The 22,001-nt window shown below is 43.9% G+C and overlaps 2 protein-coding genes across 4 annotated transcripts in view; one reads left to right on the forward strand and one right to left on the reverse strand.

The window, feature by feature from the left end:
* The window catches only part of astn1 (astrotactin 1), a 2,710,576-nt gene extending 2,705,205 nt beyond the window's left edge, over nt 1–5,371 (reverse strand). The window contains exon 1 of the mRNA XM_078561790.1: nt 5,101–5,371. Within this exon, the coding sequence (XP_078417916.1) occupies nt 5,101–5,371 (271 nt within the window). The remainder of the gene's footprint in view (nt 1–5,100) is intronic.
* A 469-nt stretch (nt 5,372–5,840) lies between these two features.
* Nucleotides 5,841–22,001, forward strand: part of brinp2 (bone morphogenetic protein/retinoic acid inducible neural-specific 2) — a 194,011-nt gene continuing 177,850 nt past the window's right edge. The window contains exons 1-2 of one of the 3 annotated variants that reach the window (XM_078561556.1): nt 5,841–6,071; nt 11,080–11,362. In XM_078561556.1, coding sequence (XP_078417682.1) covers nt 11,130–11,362 — 233 coding nt within the window. In that variant the 5' untranslated portion in view covers nt 5,841–6,071; nt 11,080–11,129. Of the gene's footprint in view, nt 6,072–8,657; nt 9,103–9,639; nt 9,721–11,079; nt 11,363–22,001 lie in introns of those variants that run through there. The other 2 variants (XM_078561555.1, XM_078561557.1) reach the window with 2 other exon arrangements.

Here is a 22,001-nt window from a genome sequence, read left to right on the forward strand (position 1 = left end):
AGATTAGCTGTGATCTCACTGAATGGCAGAACAGGCTTGAAGGGCCGAATGGCCTCCAACTGTTCCTGCAACCCTATATGATCTAGAAGAATGTGTCCCAATCACAAATTCTTAGCCAGCAATGGAAAGTGAATGGTTATGTTTTACATTTTAACCAACGTGTATTCTTAATAATATTTTGGAACATTTTAAAAAGAGGGCACACAATTTACTGGTAGAAAGTAATTTAAAAAACGTAGCATGCCATTTCAGGAATTTGAAGTATTTTTGAATATATATAATTATGCGCCATCCAAGCTAATTGATAATTTAACCATTTTACAAAAGATAGCCCTCCCATTTTTCTATTTGTCATCTGTTTGGAATATTTAATTAAACAAGAACTCAAATTAGGATTTTTAACATTAACACAGGAATGAATAATATGGTCAGCTAATAATAAGTAAACAATAAATAATACATTTACATTGGATGTATGTACCTTATCAAATCAATGTAATAAAAGCAAAATACTGCAGATGCTGGAAATCTGAAATAAAAACAGAAAATGCTGGAAAAACTCAACAGGTCTGGCAGCATCTGTGGAGAGAGAAACAGAGTTAAAGTTTTGAGTCCATAGGGCTTTTTGCTGCTGAGTTTTTCCAGCATTTTCTGTTTTTTATTATCAAATCAAGGACTAGTTGTTTACATTACCAAATTTGGATATATAACCCACCGATGTCTCTTTGAAATTGTGACCTCTGCCTGTCAAAAACTATAGAACCTTGGTGGTGCCTTTACCCCAGCATCTTGCTTCGTTTCAAAAATTAGTTTATAATAATGCAGTTTTCAGACAATCCCTCAATGTGTAAATGAATTTAAATAAACAATTGCTCAATCGTTGGGTTGTTGTTTGAATATGAGCTGCAGCTGTTGTAAGACAGTTCAATCTCAGTAGTTCCTTTACAGGAATTTCAGCAGTAAATTCTACTGTTACATCACCAGAGAGTAGCTCCAAACAAATCTGCACAAATTGTTCACTCAAGCATCCTTTAATGTGATATTCAATACCTGTTGCAATTTGATAGACCAGAGTACGCATCTTGGTAAGTTGCAATCAAGGGGTTGAAATGGCTTCACACACTAAAAGTGAAGCTTAAGTGGTTGCTGTTTGCCATTTGAACTCAAGAGATTAGATTACTCCTTAAATTCACTTAGTGATATCTGTTTACATATGAAGTTGTGAGTTTTTTTTTAACATTAATGTTTTGCTATGGTGCAGTGCGTTTCTGTTTATCTTATCATTTGAAGGTGAAATGATGTAGGAGGAAGGATATTACCAAGATCGGACACTGATCGTAGCTTGAATTTGAAAGACAGATGAGTCTGTCCAATGCACCATTTAGTGTCATCCAGTTATTTCTTGTTAATCTTTAACAGTGAATGAGAAGACTATGCATTATCTTCATTATGGTATAATAATATTAATTGGTGATGGGATGAATGCTGTGGCAGTATTGTATGTGTGTGAATTGTGTATATTCAATAAGCTTGGTGATCTGCAATAGGAATAGGTTGATTCTTACCCTGCTGTTTTTTCAATATTATATTAAACAAATTGAAAATTAGGTTTCAAAAACTCTTAGTCAGACAACTTTTAAAATTTTATTTTATATCATCTGCAGTTACATTGGTGGTCATCTCAAACCAATGCACTTAAAATATTCAACCTATTTTTTATCTCAGCAAACTGTTAGAACTAGCCTGCAAGTATATAGGGCTGAATTTCATGGCCTCCCACCGGGTATGTTTTCGCAGGGCTGGAGCATAAAATATGAGGGGTGGCAAGCCCACCACTTTCTCACCTTCCCCTAACCTGCCCCCCATATCCTGGGACTGGGTAGGTGCTGAAATCCACACGCTAAATGTAAACAAAAAATTAAGTGTCAATTGAGCTTGTTTTCAAGCCAATTGGCCCCAATATTACCCCAATATTGCCATAACATGGTTGGCGTGGGTGGGCAGGCAGGAGTGGGTAGCCCATTCTTTCAAAAAGGTTTTTAAAAGGACGGGAAGAAGGGTGCCATTTTCAGGGGGTGCCCTTTGTGCATTTGGCACCTGCCCCCCCCCACCCCAAAGATGTTTCCCCACCATCCTTCCTTCCTTCCAACCTGTGCTGCAAAGCCCACATCCCCCCTTGCTCCTCCTTAAGATGCCTGATATCTCCCTGACTTACCTGAGTCAAGGATCCATTGGGGGCCTTCATTGTGGGCCTCCTTGGTGTCCCAACAATGCCCAATACTGAGCCCTGGCACAGCTGGGGCTGCACGAGGTGTCTGCCAATCAGATTGGCAATCAGGTCCTGAGGGCGGGACTTCCTCTCAGTGAGGGGCAGGACTTCTACACTTCCCCTGTTGTTGCCACCCACAGCATGTTATTGCTGCTGGGTGGACTTTTCATTGGCCAGTTTCCAATGGACATTTTGGTAAGGTGGGGATGGGGGATGATGAGCACGATGCCCCCCACCTTAAAATCCAGCCCAGAGTAGAAGAAGAACTTTGCTGGGTCATTGTAAATGTCTTGAAATAGTATGGAAGAATGAACTTGCATTTATATACTGCCTTTCGGGACTCCAGGTCATCCCAAAGTGCTTGACAGCCAATAGCGCACTATTGTAATGCCAGAAATGTGGCAGTCAATTTGCACATAGAAAGGTCCTACACACAACAATGACCCAGATAATGTTTCAGTGATGTAAGTATTACCTCAGCAAAACACAATGATGTTCTCTGCAAGCGACACAGCTTTAGACAACATCATCTCATTTTCACCTGCTGAGTTGAACTAATCTGGTGCTCACATTTCAACTGAAACTGAAAAACAGGTGCCAACCTGTGCATGCACTTTGATGCTACGAGCTTAATGAACGCCCAGAAACCTGACTGTCTGTGGCTTGCTTCAGCTAATATAATAAACATTAAATCCATTTGCCAGGATGAAACTATCCATTTGGGCTATGGCAGACTATAGCCAGTGATGACACTGACAGGAGATTATTCAGTGTTGACCTGGCTCAACTGGAGGAGGCATTTTGCCTGTTTTTGTTGCATTTGACAGGAAGTACAATAATGATTTCCTCATGTTATTGCAAATTGAACACCAAATTAATAGCACAGCATGTGTGTGTGAATATAAATTGGTGAAAGCAATGAGTCCATTGGTCATTTTTGATAATGATTCTGTTTAGAACCTATCAGTGGACCTTAAGACATTGTTTGTGGCTAACTTTGAGTCTGTGTGTTTCATTGTTAATATGGTCTAGCCCCTTAAGGCCATCTTGCAAGCATTCACTGCAGTAATCCAGGTAACTGCAATTGGTTTAAAGTGATAGTCAGCAAATTATTTGTTATTTTCAGCCTCCGGTTCAGATGGAATCAGGATGAATGCCCCTCCTCCCTTTTTAAAAGGGTTCTGGTGGCACAGTGAAGTAAGTAGTGGGTTTTCAGTTTCAGACTAGCTCCTCTGCCTGACGGTTACAGGGGTCCTATGTGAAATAAATGCTTGCAACCTCTAACCAGTACTAAGCAGACATTGACCAAAGCACCAAACTATCCATAATTTGGCGCTGATTTGCAGCCCCACTTAGCGAGATCACAGGATGGTAGGTATGGAGATTACATCACTGTAGAACTTTATTTATCTTGTAACGCGTAACCCTCCCCATTTCAGTAATCTCTAGCCCTCCAAGAACTCTGCATTCTCAAATTCCAGCCTCTTGTGCATTCTAGACTTCATCAATTCCTCCCTTGGTGGCCGTGTCATCAACTGCCTCGGCCCCAATCTTTGAAACTCCCTCCCCAAGCCTTCTCACCTCCATCTCTCTTTCCTCCTTTAAGACACTCGTTAAAATCGACTCCGTTGACCAAGCTTTTGGTCACCTGTCCTAATTTCTCTTTTTTTTTTGGTTCAATGTCAGGTTTCCTCTCATAATGCTCCAATAAAGTGCCTTGGGACGTTTTTACCGTCTTAACGACGCCATACAAGTGCCAGTGGGTGTTGTTAGGGACAGAGTCGTTGAACTGTTATAATTCGCCTGCCTGTACCATATCTGAGCTGGTTGCTTCATATCCAGATTGAGACTAGTGTCTACTTCTCAGCCCTAGGATCTTATAATGTTGATAATTTAAACACATGTGCAGGTGGGTGTGTGGTTTTGTAAGTGTTTTGGTGATTTGTGATTGTGTACATATCTTTCCATGTAAGCGCACACAATGTATTACCAACTTGCTTCCAGTGGGCCTGTAGATGCCTTATTAATTTTGCATTACACAGTGTGTTGTGTATATTAAATGTTTGTTGTATCTGATTCTCCAGCGCAGGCCTCAAAGACCAAATAAGCGGAGAACCCTCTCATCCCTAAACTAAAACACAGCTACCCACTTCCACCAAATGGAATTAATCTTCTTCCATTTCACTCCATTTACTTTACTTTCCGACACTACAAATTCACACCTCGCGCTGCCTTTTATCTGATTGCATTGGCCGGGCGAATGGGAGCCCCCCCTCCCTGAGAAGTTCCCTTCTCCCTCTCACGGTCTTTAATCTGAATCAGGCGTCTCTTGTCAGTTCCTAAAGCGGGGGCACTGAGCAAGCGCCGTGTACTCCTGGGCTCTGAGGGACTGCCTTTTATTTGTTAACATCTCCATGCCAGGGTTTAAAGCGCCGTGTACCAGAGATGCCAAAGTAACCACTGTGCATCCTCTTGCCCTCCCCGCCTGGTCCGGCATCCACTCCCCCCCCGCTCCCACCCCCGCCCCTCAGCAATCTCTGTCAAAGCAGCAAGTTCGACCCCCCACCCCAACCCCAAGACACACGACAACCACGGAGAACCTGAAATAAATAAATAACAAGATCATAATGGCAACCTCGCCTCAGCTCTAGCAGATGAGCAAAGGGGAGCCGCAGCAGCATCAAATCTGACCGCATCCTTGCTCCTGTTACAGACACTGAAACTAGCCTCCTCCTTCCCTCCACCCCCAGCCACCCCCCCCCGCCCCCCATCATTCCAGCCATCCTTAACAATTCACAGGCAGCAGAGCTCAGGCACCCCTCAGCACTCACCCAAGACGAAATAGGGCAGCTCGGTGTTCTCCAGATCATCCACCACCACCACCTCGCCGGGGAAATCATTCCTGACCGAGAAGAGGAGTTTGGGCTCCGCCGCTAGCGGGGTATGGATGCTCAGGTCGTTCTCCCGGAGAAAGGGCAGCGCCGACACGCTCACCGTCTTCACTTTGCACTCCCCATCCTTGGGGTTTCCGCCGTCCACCGCTTCCAAGCCGGCACCCAGCATGGCACAGAGAGCCCCCCAAATCAGCAAGGGCAACACCATCATCCCACTCCCTCCCCTCCCCCCCACCCCTAACACCACCACCACCACCACCGACCCCCTTACCCCCAGCCCCTCTGCCACCCCCCCTCCCCAAACACAATAACAAAAGCTCCAGCGAGGAAAATTGGCCCAGATTGCTCAGCTAGTCCCACCGTGCACTGACAACTTGGAGCAGGCGGAGGCTGCAGACAGGCAACTCCATGCAAATACCAAGCAGCGGGGCGGCACATTCACACACGGCCGGCCGATGGAGTGGGGAGCCGGGACCAGCTCTGGGGGTTTATCCCTCCCCCTATGTTTGGAGTGCACCCCCCTCCCCCTCTCTCCCTCTCCCCCCTTCCCCTCCCCCCTGGCTAGGGGTGATCCGTGTAAATGCCCTGCTTCTTAATCCCGAACGGGAGCAGTTTTTGTGTCTATTTTCTGCGCAGTTGCTGGGGAAGGGGAGGGATGGGAGGGAGGTGGAGGCAACCCACGTGTAAAAGGGAGAGAGAGAGAGAGAGAGAGACACACACACACATACACACAGAGGTAAAGCCAGTTGGTGATTTGGAGAGCTGCTTTTCTGTAGTGGTTGGCCCGTGCAGACGATGCATGGGAAAACCGAAGGCACTGTTTCGCTGCTCTGTACAGCCGCTCTTTGGATGAGCATCTGTGTGAACGATCCCTTATCCAGCCTATGTCCCCCTCCGCTTCGACCCTGGTAAGTGGCGGCCCGTTTTCCCTACATCTCTCTCCTCCTCTCTCCACCACCCCCCTCCCCAAACTGCTCCCAGCCACACAGCTACCCCCCCCCTCCAGCCAGCTCCCCTTCCCCGGGCCCGGACTCTGCTTGGCCAGCGGTTAAATGCTCTGCCGCTCCCTCCAGCTGCAGTGCGGGATGCAATTTTAAAACCTCTTGACTCAAGTGTGTACCTGGCGGCTTTTATTTTAAATCAACTCTTGTGACATGAAGTGTCTCACTGGACCTCATCCTTCCAAAGTCTCTGTGGGGAAGCGGTGAGGGGCGTTACATCCCAGGTATTAATACTGAATATTCATTTTTCTAAATCAATCAGATGAATTAACCAGAACTTACTATTTAACATTCTTATTGGGTGTTTAGTTCTAAGTATACAGATGTTACACACTCGCACACATAACTGTTTAAGTACTTTCATGTTAATAAATTACGTTAAGACATTTAATTGAAGACTTTGAGCCGATGTCAGTGAGATGCAATTGATGGACATTTATCCCAGGTTCTCATTGTGTGTGTGCGTGTGTGTGTATATATGTATGTCTATGTGTGCATGTATGTGTGTCTGTGTGTGTATGTCTCTGCGTCTGAGAGTGTGTCTGTGTATCTGTCTGGGTCTGTGTGTGTGTCTGGGTCTGTGTGTGTGTCTGTGTATCTGTCTGGTTTCGTGTGTGTGTCTGTGTCTGTGTGTGTGAGAGAGAGACGGTTAATTTAGCTTTTTTCCCATCTTGCTGTTCCTTCCACTTTGCCAAATTACAGAGCGGTTGCCTGTGGGCTTCAATTATTCCCACCCAGGGACCTGCGTCGACTCCTTACCCAGCCCCAGCGCTAAACTCTCACCTAATACCCCGCGAACCCCCTATTTCCCAACCGCCCCCCCCCCCCCCCCCGCCCCCCAACCCCAACCCCACCTCCCCAATCTCTGACCCCGGCTCTTTCCTCCTCCCGGAATTTAAAGGAGGACCATATTGTGTTGTCCTGAAACTTTTGCCATTGGCTGCTTAAATACCGGCTGTTTGCCAAGTGACGGGGACTGAAGAAAGAGTGGACCAAGATGGGGATAGGGTTTGAATATTTCCCAAGTAAAGGGTCTTGTTCCCCGCAATTATTTTGCTGGATCTTACCTGTGTGTCTACGTGTCGGCGGAGGGTGGTGGTGGGTGGGGGGTACGAATAAAACTGCCGTGGGGAGGGGATGTGGGAGTGGGCGGTCAAGTGTTTTCTTTCTGTTGAATGTCCAGATGCCGAGTGTGCGATACCTCATTTACTGAACTGCTAGATAGATAGATAGATAGCTAGCTAGATAGATAGATAGATAGATAGCTGATAGATAGATAGCTAGCTAGATAGATAGATAGATAGCTGATAGATAGATAGCTAGATAGCTAGATAGATAGATAGATAGATAGATAGATAGATAGATAGATAGATAGATAGATAGATAGATAGGTAATGTTTGTGTGAGGGGCCAAGGTGTAACTGGGTGAATTGATTGCTGGGAAGGTGACTGAGCGGCAGGTAGAGGACAGGTTTCTGCGGCTGCTGAATGTTTCTAATCGGGTGGGTGGGTGGGTGCCAGTCTACTTGCCCTGAAGAGCAAAGCGCGAAGGGGAAAGGCGGAGGCATGTGTTCATCCCCGCGGAACCACTCGCTTGCCTAACGCCGTGGGGAGGGAGGGGTGGAAGAGCCGGTGGAGGGAGCAGCTAAGGTTTGCTATCCGCCAGTGTGGTTCTGAAAGAGACCGCCGGAGATGTTGGAGGGCGCCAGCCTGAATATGGTCGGCGGGTTAGTTACCTCCTCGAGAGACAAGGGTGGGAAATGAGCACAGCACCTGTCCCAATGCCCCGTTCATGCCATTTGAAAGGACGACAGGGCAGGCTCGTCAATCCTTATATAGCCCAATGTTCACTCCTTAACTTTGCTCGGCTAATAACTGGACCAGACTCTACCAGTTAATGGTGCAGACTTTGGGTCCAGTTCTGTCCGCGCCTCCCTTACATTTTTTTTGATTGCCAAATCTCATGGACCGTTTCACCCCCCACCCCCCACCCCCCACTAAACATTTAGCTCTACTGTACCGATGCTGTCAACTGGAATAAGGGAGCTGCTTAATTACAAAACCCACGGTCGGGCAAAGCTATTGATTTTAAACATTTGCACTGGAGGTGGTGTCTATAAGACAACCATTGGGTGCGAGATAGTGAGATCCGATAGGCGGTGTACAGGAGGCTGGTTTCTAAATCAGACTCACCCCCATCCTCCCTACCCTACCCACCGCCACCACCACCCCCATCCCCTCCCCTCCCCCCTCCCCCCCTGGGTTTATAAATGCTGAGTTCTGAGCTCCAACAGGTTTAATCGCTCCGCTCTCTGATCACACAAAGCAAGGCTTGGAGAACGTTGGAGATGGGCTCCCGAATCTAAAAGGGCTGGTGGACAGACCATCCGAGGAGGAACACTGGGCAGGGTGAACTCACAGGATGAACATGTGACCGGTGGGGGTGGGGGTGGGTGGTGGGGGGAGGGGAGAGGGATGGACTTTCTCCTTCTGGAATCTCTTTGGGAATCTGTTGCCTGTCTCCAAAGGATTTCGTGCAGATGATAGCGGCCAGAGTAATACTTTGGAGAAGCCGGGAGCGCCCCTCGGCCAGAGCTGTCCGTCCCAGGATACAGATGTCCAGGGAAGTGTGGACGGTGGAGGGAAGCTCAGCAGCAGCTGCACACGAGTGGCATTTTAACCATTAGTTCCTGCTGGGGAGGGAAATCGGGCACTCGGTGGACAGAACCTTGCCCGCGTCTTCCCTCCCAGCCTCCGGATCCGTGCCCTGGCTCCTCTCCGGATGTCTCTCCTCCCGAGGCCGCTTTAAAAATGACCTGCCCCCGTACGCAGCGCCAGCTCGGAATGAGGGATCCTCTGGCTTTCCACGGGGTACCAGAGCGGACCGCAAGAGCGACACATTGGCTCGCCTGCGTTGGAGGGAGTGTGTGTGTGCCAGGTCAGTGCTGGGTTTGCGAGGGACGTGTTACCTCCTGTTTGAACAGCACCGCTTAAAGGGATTGGGAATTACAAAATCAGCGGGCTGGGGGTGGGCGAGGTGGTGGGGGTTTGGCAACTTCCAACACACACACACCTCCCTGTGCTCTGACCAATTCCCGGATACCCGGGTTGAAGCGGTGCCCTGGTGAAAGAGCCAGAGAGCGAGAATGCCAAGTGAAGGAATGGCATCAGGTTTGTCACTGGAACAGAAAGCGCATGGCATGCAGGACAACCGCGTCCCCTCGGTGGCTTGAGACCGTGTGGGATCTCAGCTCTTAACAGCTCTCCCGAGGGGGCGGCTGGTTAACCCTTTGCGGGCGGCAGCCGTCTCCGTGCAGTCTGAGCTGAACACAGTCTCCAGCCGATGTGGAGATGGGCTGCGGGGGCTGACAAGAGGGGGAAGAAGCTTCGGATGGCTCGCACAAAAAAGTACAACATTTCCACCACTCCCTCCGAGAAACCAGCTAACTCCACCACTGGGAGCTTTTTAAGGCTTTCTTTGCCAAAATTCTGTAAAACTAAATGTTGGTTGTTATGTAATGAACGTGGAAAGCGCGATTATTCACACAATGCTTAGGTATGTTTTCCCTTACTAATTCTTATGTGTGTTTGTGCTTTACACCTATCATTGCAGCATCAGATGTGTGTGTGTGTGAATAAGATAGTGTGTCTGCTTGGGTATGTGCCCACCTGTGCCCATATCTGCTGTTGTGTGCGTGTCTTGGTGTATGGAACCGTGATTCAATGTATTATTTCCTTTCGGTCAGCTCATGTGGTCATGTCGGTGTATAAGATGTGTTTGTCTGTGTATAGATGAATTATATATCAGCGTATGGGGGTTGGGGGTGGGGAACGGGGTGCTGCACTTACTATAATTCCGTAACTACCAGCCCTGTCTACCAAAGTACCCGTGTTTGCCTATGCGCGCAGCCTCTTTTACTTTGAGCGCCTGGCTGTCTATGTGTATGGCTTCCTGAGATTTTATCTACACCCATCGTGTGCCTACGTGTATGTTACATCTGATTGTCTACCTGTGTGTACTTTTGTCTATGTTGATAACAATGCCATTTGAAAAGCTTTATCTATATCGGTGTGTCTTTGAATACGCCCTTGTGCCTCTATATGTACACCCGCCGGTGCGGCTGTGATTTGTGTTCCTGTGGGTGTGTTTGTGTATACACAACAACCTGTCCAGTTGTATCTGGTTGTGTTTTCTGTTGAGTATATTCTGGGTGTGTGTTTGGCTGTGTTTTGTGTATATTCTGGGTTTGTGTTTGGCTGTGTTTTGTGTATATTCTGGGTGTGTTTTTGGCTGTTTTGTGTATATTCTGGGTGTGTGTTTGGCTGTGTTTTGTGTATATTCTGGGTTTGTGTTTGGCTGTGTCTTGAGTATATACTTGGTGTGTGTTTGGCTGTTTTGTGTATATTCTGGGTTTGTGTTTGGCTGTGTTTTGTGTATATTCTGGGTTTGAACTTGTCTATGTTTTATGTATATTCTAGGTGTGAGTTTGGCTGTATTTTGAGTGTCTTCTGGGTGTGTGTTTGCCTGTTTTTTGAGTATATTCTGGGTGTGTGTTTGGCTGTGTTTTGAGTATATTCTCTGTGTGTGTGGCTGTGTTTTGCGTTCAATATATTCTGGGTGCGTTTGGTTGGGTTTTGTGCTGAATACACCCTGGTTTCTATTCGTGTGTGACACACACCACGCACACACACCCCCACCAGCCTGCCTGACTGTTTGGGGTAGGTCATGTAGCTCTTGGTTAACAACTACTGTCTCTGCACACGCGGTGATGGTCAGGAAGGGCGGTGGTTTCCGTTTTTTGTTAGTGCTGCCTGTCCTGGACATGAAGCTCTTCCTCCTCCTGCTTTAAAAGGATTTAATGATAACAGTGAGGCTGTTCTTGTTCTTAATGTCTTGCTTTTTTTAATGGAACAGGTCTTGAGAGAGTGCAAGGAGAATGAAGAGCAAGAGTCCCAGATGGAAGGATGAACTGGCGGCTTGTTGATCTCGTCTCTTTGCTGTTCCTATGGGACCGCCTGGCTCTTACTCTCCACTGCTGGGCTCTATTGGTACTTTCCTGTCATCACCAACACCAACATGGCACCAGCCCTCTCGATTGGCTACTCTCGGACAAGGGGCCCTTCCACCGGGCTCGGGATTATTCCAATTTCCTGGATAGATACCGTCAGGGATTTACTACGAGATATAAAATCTACAGGTAAGGGCGACCCTGGCATACAAACTGCGCCAGAGGGTTAGCAGGAAATGCTGGAAATTCTTACCAGGTCAAGCAGCATGTGTGGAGAGGAACGCAGCGTTAACGTGTTGGTATTTGGAACCGCTTCCCCTCTCCTCCCTGCCCTTTTATTAAAAAAATACCTCCCCAGGTGCCCCTTTAAGACTAGAGCCTGCAAATTCTTTAAAAAAAAACATACACCGATCCGCCTCCATGCAATGATGCAGGCGTGGAGTGTGCAAGGTCCCTTTAAGAATCGGTGTACCAATACATTGGGTTTATCCGGTACCAGCGCTATGGTCCGTGTGCTCACATCTCCCCCTGATGAGGGGATTGGGATCTGCAGCCCCTGCGCCGCAAAAGGCTTGTTGATTCATGACCCACACACAGACTGCTACCGAAGGTGTGCTGTGCAGCCACAGTAAAGGGGGGAAAAAATCTTCCATTGTATCTGTAGTCATTGCAAGTGTCACTAGGATGGTCCCTATATCTTACAGTCGCAGGAATGAACCAGTAGCAACACTACAGTGGGAAAGTATAACTGACAATGGCAAATATATATAAAATATATATATATACTGTATGTACATTCGCACAGCATTATTGGACCTATTACATCCCAGTATTTAAAGGCAGATTATCTCAAATCTGCAACGGGGACATCACAATCGCCATTCCTTTCATGCTAATGCCTCCATACAACAGATTGCTGCTGTACGGCACAAAAAAGCAAACGTGAAACAGATTGACCATACACGTAGAATTCACAGGATTTATAATTTAAGGAGTAATAAACACCTCGACTTGATTTGAGGCAGTAATCTTAACCTGAGATTTAGGTACCAGTTTTAAACTGAGCTTCAATCTTCCAGCTTGCTGAATCTGAAACCCTCCATTAGATGCCATCCTGTTACTGCCACACACCCACTCTGCCATAGAGAAGCTCGCTGAACCTGGCAATGGGATTTCAGCCTGTAGTTCAATGTCAGGTATCCATTACCTTCATCCTGAATGCCTTAATTATAGATTCCTGCTTATATTGCTCCTGGTGTCCATTAAACTTTACATATTAGCCACCAATCCCTTCCATTAGATTGGATTCCAACTCACTCCCAGATACCCTGGTGATCTGGATACTAGTTAGTCAGTCTCTTGTGTTGTTGTTTGCAATGTATGATATGATATATTCTGTAATGGTTTGTCCAGGTATTGCAGGACTTTAGCTGATGCTAGCATAATGCCTTAAAGCTAATATTCTTAGCATGTTCTCCAGAACAATAAATAGAAATATTCTAAACAAATTACTTTTTCATTCTATGGACATTATTACCTCCCCAGTTAAATGTTTAATAGACGATAGAAATTGGGTTTTATGATTGTTGGTGATTAAAGTATATAACTAACAGATCACTCATGGCATTGCTCATATCAGATGTTGCCAATCTATTATTTATAATGACTGGAACATTATTCCATGTATCATCCTTACTAAAGTGCAGCTGTATTTAATGTGATCAGTCCCACTTAATGCCATGATCTAATTGTTGTCACTCCTGATGTGAATTGGTGGTTAATCATTGGTTAAGGAATCTGGCAGATTGGCAATTGCTTATAATTTTCTGACTCCCGGTCAGAAAAAACAAACATGAAAAGGCTGAATTTTCTTTCTCTTTATTGTGGATTTCAAGTATGGTGTTTCAAAGGTGCAGGGCTCCCATTTTTAAAGGGATTATCAGGTGGAAATTTGCAGCAGGCAAGCAGCCTCGTTGGACGTGAGGACAGGTTGCAGATAAGCAAGTGAAGTAGCCCTAATTCTGCATCCCTTAACAATTTCTGGCCTAATATTCAATCCAAACTGCTTGATTAGATTCAAGTCTATAACTTAATTAGGCCTCCTGTCCATTATCATTCTAACGTGCATAAACTATCTGAGCACCTCAATTAGATACCAGTGGACAATTCACTTTCAGATATCCAGTTATTTAATTTTATTTGTCCATTGATCAAATATTTTGTGGATTGGGCTCATCCATCACACTTGAGGCATTTCACTTCAAATGTTGCAATTCAAAGTGTTACTTCCTGCTGGTTTTTCTGTTTGATAACCTGCCCTCTCTCAAGGACATGAGTTGGGGATTTATGACGTGCTCTGGATCCTAAACTACTTGCGAGCCACTCAGTAACAGCTTACATTGAAACAGTGCCTTTTACTGTCATTAAAAAAAATCCCATGAAGCTTCACAGAGGCATCATCTAAGCAATTAGACTCATAGCCAAGAAGGGAAATGTTAAGAGGGGCAACTAAATGCTTGGTAAAAAGAAGTTGGTTTTGAGGTAGGTGTTATAGGAAGAGAGGAGGGTGAAAAGGCAATTCCAGACTGTGGAGCCTCATTGGCTGAAGGCACGACCACTAATTTTGGGGTGAAGTGAGTGGTAAGCACAGGAGTAAAAATAGAAAATGCTGGAAGTATTCAGCAGGTGTGGCAGCATCTGTGGAGAAAGTATTAGCATTTCAGATTGATGACTTTTCATTAGAACAGGGTTACATGCTGGAAAGGTTAACCCTGTTTCTCTCCACAGATGCTAACAGACCTGCTGAGTATTTCCAGCAATTTCTGTTTTTATTTCAGATTTCCAGTGTCCGCACTATTATGCTTTGGTGTGCTTAGGAGGATAGCTAATTTAAATGTAAGTCTTGTAAAATCATCCGAGCCATTCAACAAGCAGTTCCAGCCTCACTTCTACATTCACACGCATCCATTATTTTGTGTAAATGATTTTCAGTTCCTTAGTTGAGATATAACATTTCTTGATATTCAGTGTGGAGTTTATAATGGCCCAGATTTTGCTGTCAGTGGTGAAGCGATGACACTTGCTGCTGACCTCAAAGAAAGCTGATTACAGAGACATGGCAGTCTCTGTGGCATAGATTACCCCTCCCCTGGCATCAATTTGAATCTGGCGCCAAGCCAAGGTCTCTCCATAGATGCTGCCACACCTGCTGAGTGCTTCCAGCATTTTCTGCTTTTACTTCTATGCATACCACTCATTTCACCCCAAAACCAATGGCTAATGCTTCAGCTAATGAGGCCCCATGCTCTAGATTTGCCTCCCTCTCCTCCTTTAAGCCTACCTTAAAACCGCTTTTTTTCTCCTGTTGTATAGCAATAATGAGGTCATCAAGGAGGGTAAGGAGCCGGTCACATTGAAATATTCTCACAGATAGCAAACTAGCAATTAAAGCGCACTAAATTTTTCACTTTTAATTAAAATTTAATAGAAAATAAATTGGGACATGCATATGGTGTAATGGTAATATCATAAACAAACTTGTTTTATTTAGCTCACTGTTATTATATAATTCTTTTATCATAATGGAGAAATTTGACATTCCGCAAATATGAAATTAGCTTTTTAGGGAGAGTGGGACTGTTCAGCAGTAATTGTGAACTTAGTGCACCATTAAAAATAATTACAGCTTATTCAGCAAGTTACAAGTTTTTCAATGATTTTTAAGGTGAGACTAATATTGTAAAAGGCAAGTTTTCATCAGTTCGGTGATTTATACTTGATTGTCATCTGGAGGGAGCTTCAACAGTACACTCCATAGATTCACTGACAGCAACCCCTGGATTTCTGTATTTATCTGTGCCTGGGCAGACTCAAGGGGCAGAATTTTACACTCTCCTGGGCCAGGTTGGCACACTGGCAGGAGACCCATACATGGCCAATTAGTGGGCAATTAAGGGCCTCTTCCCATCCTGATGCAACATTTGCCATGGTGAGGGAGGCTGTAGCCAGGCTTGAAGCCCACTTGGTCCACTCCTTGGGCTACTGACAGGAAAAGAGGGGTATGCCTTCTTTCCAGGCCCATTGAAGGCTCCCCCCAAAGGTCTGACCACCACCTACCCAGGGCTTCCCCTTCCCCTGCCCCCACCACTTGTGCACTCCACCCCCCCTCCCACTTCATTGCTGGGGCTTCCTAGCCTGGCCTCGCTGAAAACCCCTCTGACTTACCTCCCCATCCAGCTCCAGTGAAGATCATCATCAGTGATTTGATGCAGTCCCAGCAGTGGCCACTGCTCTCGGTGGTGCTGCTGAGATCAGAAAAGCCTGGTAGCTCTGGGAAGCAGGACTTCCTTCCCAGATGAGGCAAAAGTCTTTCTCGGAGCCAATTGATGCCCCTCTGAGCACTAAATAACTGTGGGGTACCTGCTGAAGCGGGGACAGGATCAACACCAACTCTTATACTGGAGGCGGGTGGGAACCCCAACAAAAAGTAAAATCCTGCTCTTAAGTTGCTGTCAGTTTCAGAGGGATAATGAATGACAGTGAATACCATTGCAAAACCTGAGCTGTTATAAATAAAGCAAGACTTGCATCTATATAGTGCTTTTCATAACTACCAGACAACTCAAAGTGCTTTACAGCCAATTAAGCACTTTTGAAGTGTAGTCACTGTTGTAGGAAACGCGACAGCCAATTTGTGTTTAGTAAACTCCCACATATGACAATGTGATAATGACCAGATAATTTGTTTTTGTGTTGTTGAATAAGGAGTAAATATTTTCCAGGACACTCCGGATAACTCCTCTGCCCTTCTTTGAAATACTGCCATGGGACCTTTTATGTCTACTCAAACTGGCGGATAGGGCCTCGGTTTAACATCTGAAATATGGCACCTTCTTCTGTACAGTAATTTCAGGGGTTGTGCTGGGCTATCAAAGCAATTTTATAAGAAACTAAGAACCAATAAAGATTGGAATAGAAAAGCCATTCAAGTGTATTCCTTCTACACAGCATTTTTAATTTGATCCATGGACTACTACTCCTATTTACTCGTTAAACTTCACATAAGATAAAGCTCAGTGTCCAATTTTTACCCAGTTCCTCCACAATCATTTGCAAAACTTACAGTTATCAATTTGTCATTTTTATGCACTATTCAATTTTGACTGGTTGAATTCCAGAGATACATTTCCAAAGTCCCAATGGTGTTATATATCTCAGAGTGCTGGGTCACCAATGTGAATATGTATCCTTTCAACCTTCAAACAGATTCTTAACCAACCATCCATCTAGCACTTTTTGAAAGGAATCAATCAAGATAGCTATTGATTGCTTTTGTTGGAAGTCTATAAATTCCATATGTCTGCTGTTCAATGAGCCAAAGAGGATATTTGTAATTTTTTGTTTTGATTATGCCTCTGAGGACTTTATTGAGTATTACTGCACTCAGGTGCTTTTTAAAGTTGCTGTTGTTTTTGTACTTGTGCCTTCTAGATTATGGCCAGAATCAAACTTGGCCAACTAGTTGGTGCAGACAGCTCCCTGGGGCTCACTGATGATGTTATGTCATTGGAAACACGCAAACCACCTCAGATTGGTTCCAATAAAATATCAGGATTTTTCCTTTCTTATCCTAGTGTTTTATTGCTTTCTAAATTGAAGGCTATGACACTCATTTCTATAGTTGTTGTCTAGAGAAACATGCTTCTAAAGTATTTTGCACTGGTTTTTCGCCAATTGGACACCGATTTTTAAAAAATGTTGTTCCCAGTTGCAGAACAGATTGTAAATTTGCTTTCTCTATGGGTTTAGTCTTTGCGTGTTTCTTTATAACTTAGAGCACTAAATCTGTGTATCATCTTTATTACTTAACTTTGAACTTTTGACTATGCAACAGTGCCCTTTTTGAAGATAGGATTGCTGCAATATTATAAATGTGACCTGTGAATTATTAATGCTGTAAATAACTCAGTAATGTAATGGGTCAGCACACTAATCATCTAATGGAGTGAAAGTCTCTTCTGGAAGTGATGAGGGAGCAGAGTAGTGACATTATTTTCGGATTTGTCTGTGAAGAGATGGTAACACAATAGATCTCAGTGGCCTCCTTATAAGCTTAAAACCGCTACAGTTCTATTGGCTCCACGTGAAATGGGTTTGAATAACCTCAGCTTGGTTCCTTGGGGTATAACATGGCATATATTAGTGGCTTATGCCAACAAAAAAAGGGACGTACAGAAAGGGAAAAATTCCAAATGAGTGCAGGGCACGTTTCTGAGGTTATGATGTCTATTGGTGTCAAGTGAAACTGAAGCCCAAGTTTGGAATACTTAACTCGAATATAGGGTCAAAGGTTGGTAAATGTTCAGTGCAAACTCACAGTAAAAAAAATCTTCAATATTTTAATTTCAAAGTGCCATCCCAAAACCTTGCTGTTTTTGCAAACCTTTTGATACTTTACTCCTTCTTTATTTCCATCTTCTGTATGAACGTATTACGTCACTTGCATTGCTTTACGCTTAATTACAATTAAATCTATTTGCTATCACATAGCCTATCTTAATTTGTCGAGATACTTGGATTGCTATCAACCTTTCCTACATAGTGATAATTCAGTTATGAGTACTTAACAGATTTGAAAGGCATGGCCGATTGTTTCTAAGATTGTGCTGACTACTGCTGTGGTCTTTGCCCACTTAAGAATGGATGGCTTTTATTCAATAAACTTCTCCCCTTATCTGTGCTAGGCTAACTGGTCTATATTTTCTTGATTCGCATCTCTACTTCTTATGTTTTTGAATACCCTATTCACCTTTCCTCAGGTTCACAAGCTGAAAGCCTTTACATCCTTAGTTTTTCTCTAAGTTCCCTGTATTTCATGCTTTAGAAAAACTATTCTTCTGTTATCTTTGTGCTTTTGTTATAGATTTCCATGCCAACTTGTCTGAATCAGCAATTTGCCTGTGGTTTCCATTTGTGAAGTGTTTATTTATCACACTTGCATTTTTCTATGTTCTTCCTGTAGCCTTTTAATGCAACTCATTCTACAAATAATTCATCTCTTACATAATTCTGCCTGCTTACTTAGTTAAACATGTATTTGGATACCGCTTGCTGCTATCTACCATGTTCTTTCTGTTGTCCTCATCATCTTTCTCCTTTCCACTGCCAATTTGCTTTACGTTTGTCTGAATAATTTTTAATCTGTTGGGATAGCCTGGGCCTCGTAATTCGATCACTGTGATCATCAATAGTTTTATTTTATTTTTCACCACATGCACCATCGAATTCCAAGTTGCTTTGAAATCCTTTTTGTTTTATTTTTAGTTTGCCTTCCAAATATTCCTCCTTAGAGCTCTCCTCATTGTTCCAAAATTTGCCATCCTACAGCCTTGCACCCTTTATTTTGGACATTAGCCTCATTACAACTTAAATTCTACCAATTAAACGATCACCTGAAAAATATGTCAGTATTGTCGGAAATTATGTTAATTTTAGTTTTCTGTCCTATGTTGTTCTCCTGGCCTGAAGGGACTACCTCCTAACGAGGTACAGCTCTGCAAATACCTCATCCAAATGCCCACTCGATATGTGAATGTTGACAATGATTGCTAAACCATGACAGGCATCACAAACAAGCTTAATCTTATCCTCAAACTGTTGTATATATTTGAGCTGAATGAGAAATTAGAATCCTTTTTTTTTTAAGTACACTCCTTATAGACATTTGTTATTCAGATCTCCAGAAAACAGCTGCAGTTATTAATTCAGTACACCTCCCCTAACCATTCATTACCTCACAACCTTTTGCCTCCACGTCATGTGTATCTGCTCATCAGTGTGCTTCCCTCTCCTAATCCCCCTTCTTGCACAGTGGTCTCTCTCTTTATTAACAAGCCTGAGGCATTCTGCACAGGGTACCAAAAAATTAACTGGATGATTGTATATCCTGTGTTCCAAGAAAACAATATCAATTATGACAGTGATAACAACATGATGAATGTTATACATGCACACCTTGCCTCCTACCTCACTCTCAAATTCTCTATTGCACTGGTTCATTTAGATACATTTTCCCCTTCTATTTGAATGCAACCTGGAATATAGAAAATAATTCAGTTTGAAAAATGTTTGCTGCTAAGTACGTGGGTTTATTTTTATATCTTATTATAGAGTCACTCGGTATGAAAATTATGACCAGTAGGCTCGGGCCTTCAATTTAATATTTTCCTTCAGGCTTTCTTTAGTTCAGTAATTAGATTATTGTGTGATATTACTTAACATGATAAAGGGGGAGTTTTCAGTAATGGGGTCAGAGGACATTTAGAAGAATTCAGGAGTTCTGTATAGTAGTTGAAGGTTTAATAGACTCTATATAAGCAGAACAATGATTTTTATCCAGGACTTTGAGTCAGTCTTGTTTGAGATGGGTTTGGACATGTTCCTGACAGGGGTTTTATTAATTTAACATGGTGCAAGACTTAATATTATAGTCCCTTGGAATGTTATGGGATCTGAGTAGAATTTTATAGAATGTTTATGAGGCTGTTTTGTAAGATCTCTGTCGAAATTGGTTTATATAAAAGGTTATATTTCCATTAGGCTATAAAAGGAATTCCATAGGATCGCAAAGGGAATTGTTTACGAACATGCAGAATCTCGACTTGAATATCTCTAGAGGTTTAATATGATTCACATTTGGAAGATTGATACTTTATTAATGTTGGTTTTTGATAAACTAGATATTACTGTTGACAATGTGATTACGCTAATGCTTATCATGTTTAATCAAATTTCTCTCTGGCGTAAGAGGTGCTAACTCAATCAAATTAAATGGATGAACACCTTTGTTAAAGTAACAGAAGGAGAAATTAGTTCGGATTCTGTGAAGCATTTGTATGCTAACATGACCCATAATAGTCCCTATGTTTATCTGTGCGCTGCTTAACAATGTTTCGGGGGAAGTAGTAGATGGATTTGTGGAGCAGGTTTAAAGTGGAATCTTACAGGTCACATGATGAACTTTGGGCGGGCTTTTTGGGTAGAAATTTAGATTCAAGTCAGAGGTGGGAGTGCCAGGTCGTCGGTATGTTCCCACCTCCAGGCCATTTTCATTTAGGAGAGCAGGGGAGGGAGTGGTGATTGAAATCCAGTCAGTTTGGGGGCTCCTCACTGAGGCTGAAACACGGTCTGGGAACATGGGGGCGGAATCCTGGTGCCAGACTGGGACCCCAAATCCTGCACCCACCAAGGCTGTCGGGTCACAGAAAGGACCATTCAATCGACACAATGATAGTTTGGCAGCTGTGGCCTTTTCGGGTTGAAAATTTCTTACCTTCTCTTCAGAAGGTTCCTCCGTCATGAGGGCCCTCTCTCTCCTTCTCACATGCATCTGCAGCTTGCAACTCGGATGGAGGGGGTGGCCGATGTGTCATTGCTGGAGGGTCTCCAATTGGCCCTCCAGTCTTGGGATCCCATCCATCATCCTTAATTGGATAGTGGGCGTGCTCCCTGGCTATTAATTGGCCATCCCTATAAAGATCAGGCCGGTGACCTGACACCGATGCGACACGGGCTAGGTCCCAGAAATTGTCCCAACATCAAGGTTCCGAATCCCAAAACAAAAACCCAGGTTATGGTGTGAGGAAAACTCCGCTAACCATTCTTGAACAAATCGACCATCACAACCACACAAGCATTTCGGAAAATTGATGTGATCAGAAAACAGTTGTAATTATTTAAGAGGCAGCACTTCAATTCCTGAGATTTGGGTACCTGATTTTTCTTTACCTCTTGGCGACTCTGGCAAAAAGTATTTACTACCCATCCCTATGTGGCCTCGGCATCAAGAGTCAGTCACATAACGTTGGACTGGGGTCAAATGAAAAGCTTTAGTGAACCATTTGGATTTCTATGATATTCCAATGGTTTTCATGGTTATTTCGTGGCATGAACTCACAAATGACCAAATTTAGTGCATTCGGTTTCACTACTTTTGACCTTTGGATTTGAACTCACAGCTATGGGTTGCTAGTCCAGCACTAGGCGGAACAATGAAAGAGCCTTGATGAATTTGTGCAGACTGCAATGTGGATTCAATTCTTCTCACAATACCATGAAGTTCAGGTGTCATGACTCTATTCAATGTCATTCACAGAAGTCTGTGCACGCATTTCTAACATAATTGACTAGGATTTATTTCCAACATTTTGAATCGTTACAGGTTTTTTAATGCTCTTTGGAATCAAATATTTATAATGTAAAATATTTATAGCAATCCTTTCTATCTACTCTGCCTTTTCTTTTGCCCTCTGATTTTTTATTCATGTAAAATTTGCACATGATCTCAGTTTGGTAGAGAAACACCATGGGTATTTATTGTACAGTTTCAGAAATCCTGCCAATGCTGTTCTTCCATGTGTTATGGGTCTTCATCTAATTGAATAACATAGAACTTGCAGCATAGAGACAATCCATTCGGCCCAACTAAAGCCCAGATTTTTGTCCCCAGATTAGAGTCGGGAGATTTCCCAGCTTGGCAAATACGACTTTTAAAAACGTCCATCTGCAGCTTGGATTTTTGTTTGGGTGTTGGGGGGACTTGCAGTGGGCTGACATGGGCAGGTGATCCTGGAATGAATGCAGAGGCTGCCGGTTGCGAAGGTGGGCTGGGCGCAAGGCGTACCTCTCTGCTCCAGCGCTATACGTAAATAAATTTATAAAACTAAAAACACCCCTCTAGCCCTCAGCACACACAAACTCCCTATGCCATATCCATGCTAACCTATGCCCCCAAAACAGCCTCATACCCTTATGCCAACCCAAGCCCCTC

Source organism: Cetorhinus maximus, chromosome 17 (genome assembly GCF_964194155.1).
Source record: "Cetorhinus maximus chromosome 17, sCetMax3.hap1.1, whole genome shotgun sequence".
In the NCBI taxonomy this organism is placed as follows: Eukaryota; Metazoa; Chordata; class Chondrichthyes; order Lamniformes; family Cetorhinidae; genus Cetorhinus; species Cetorhinus maximus.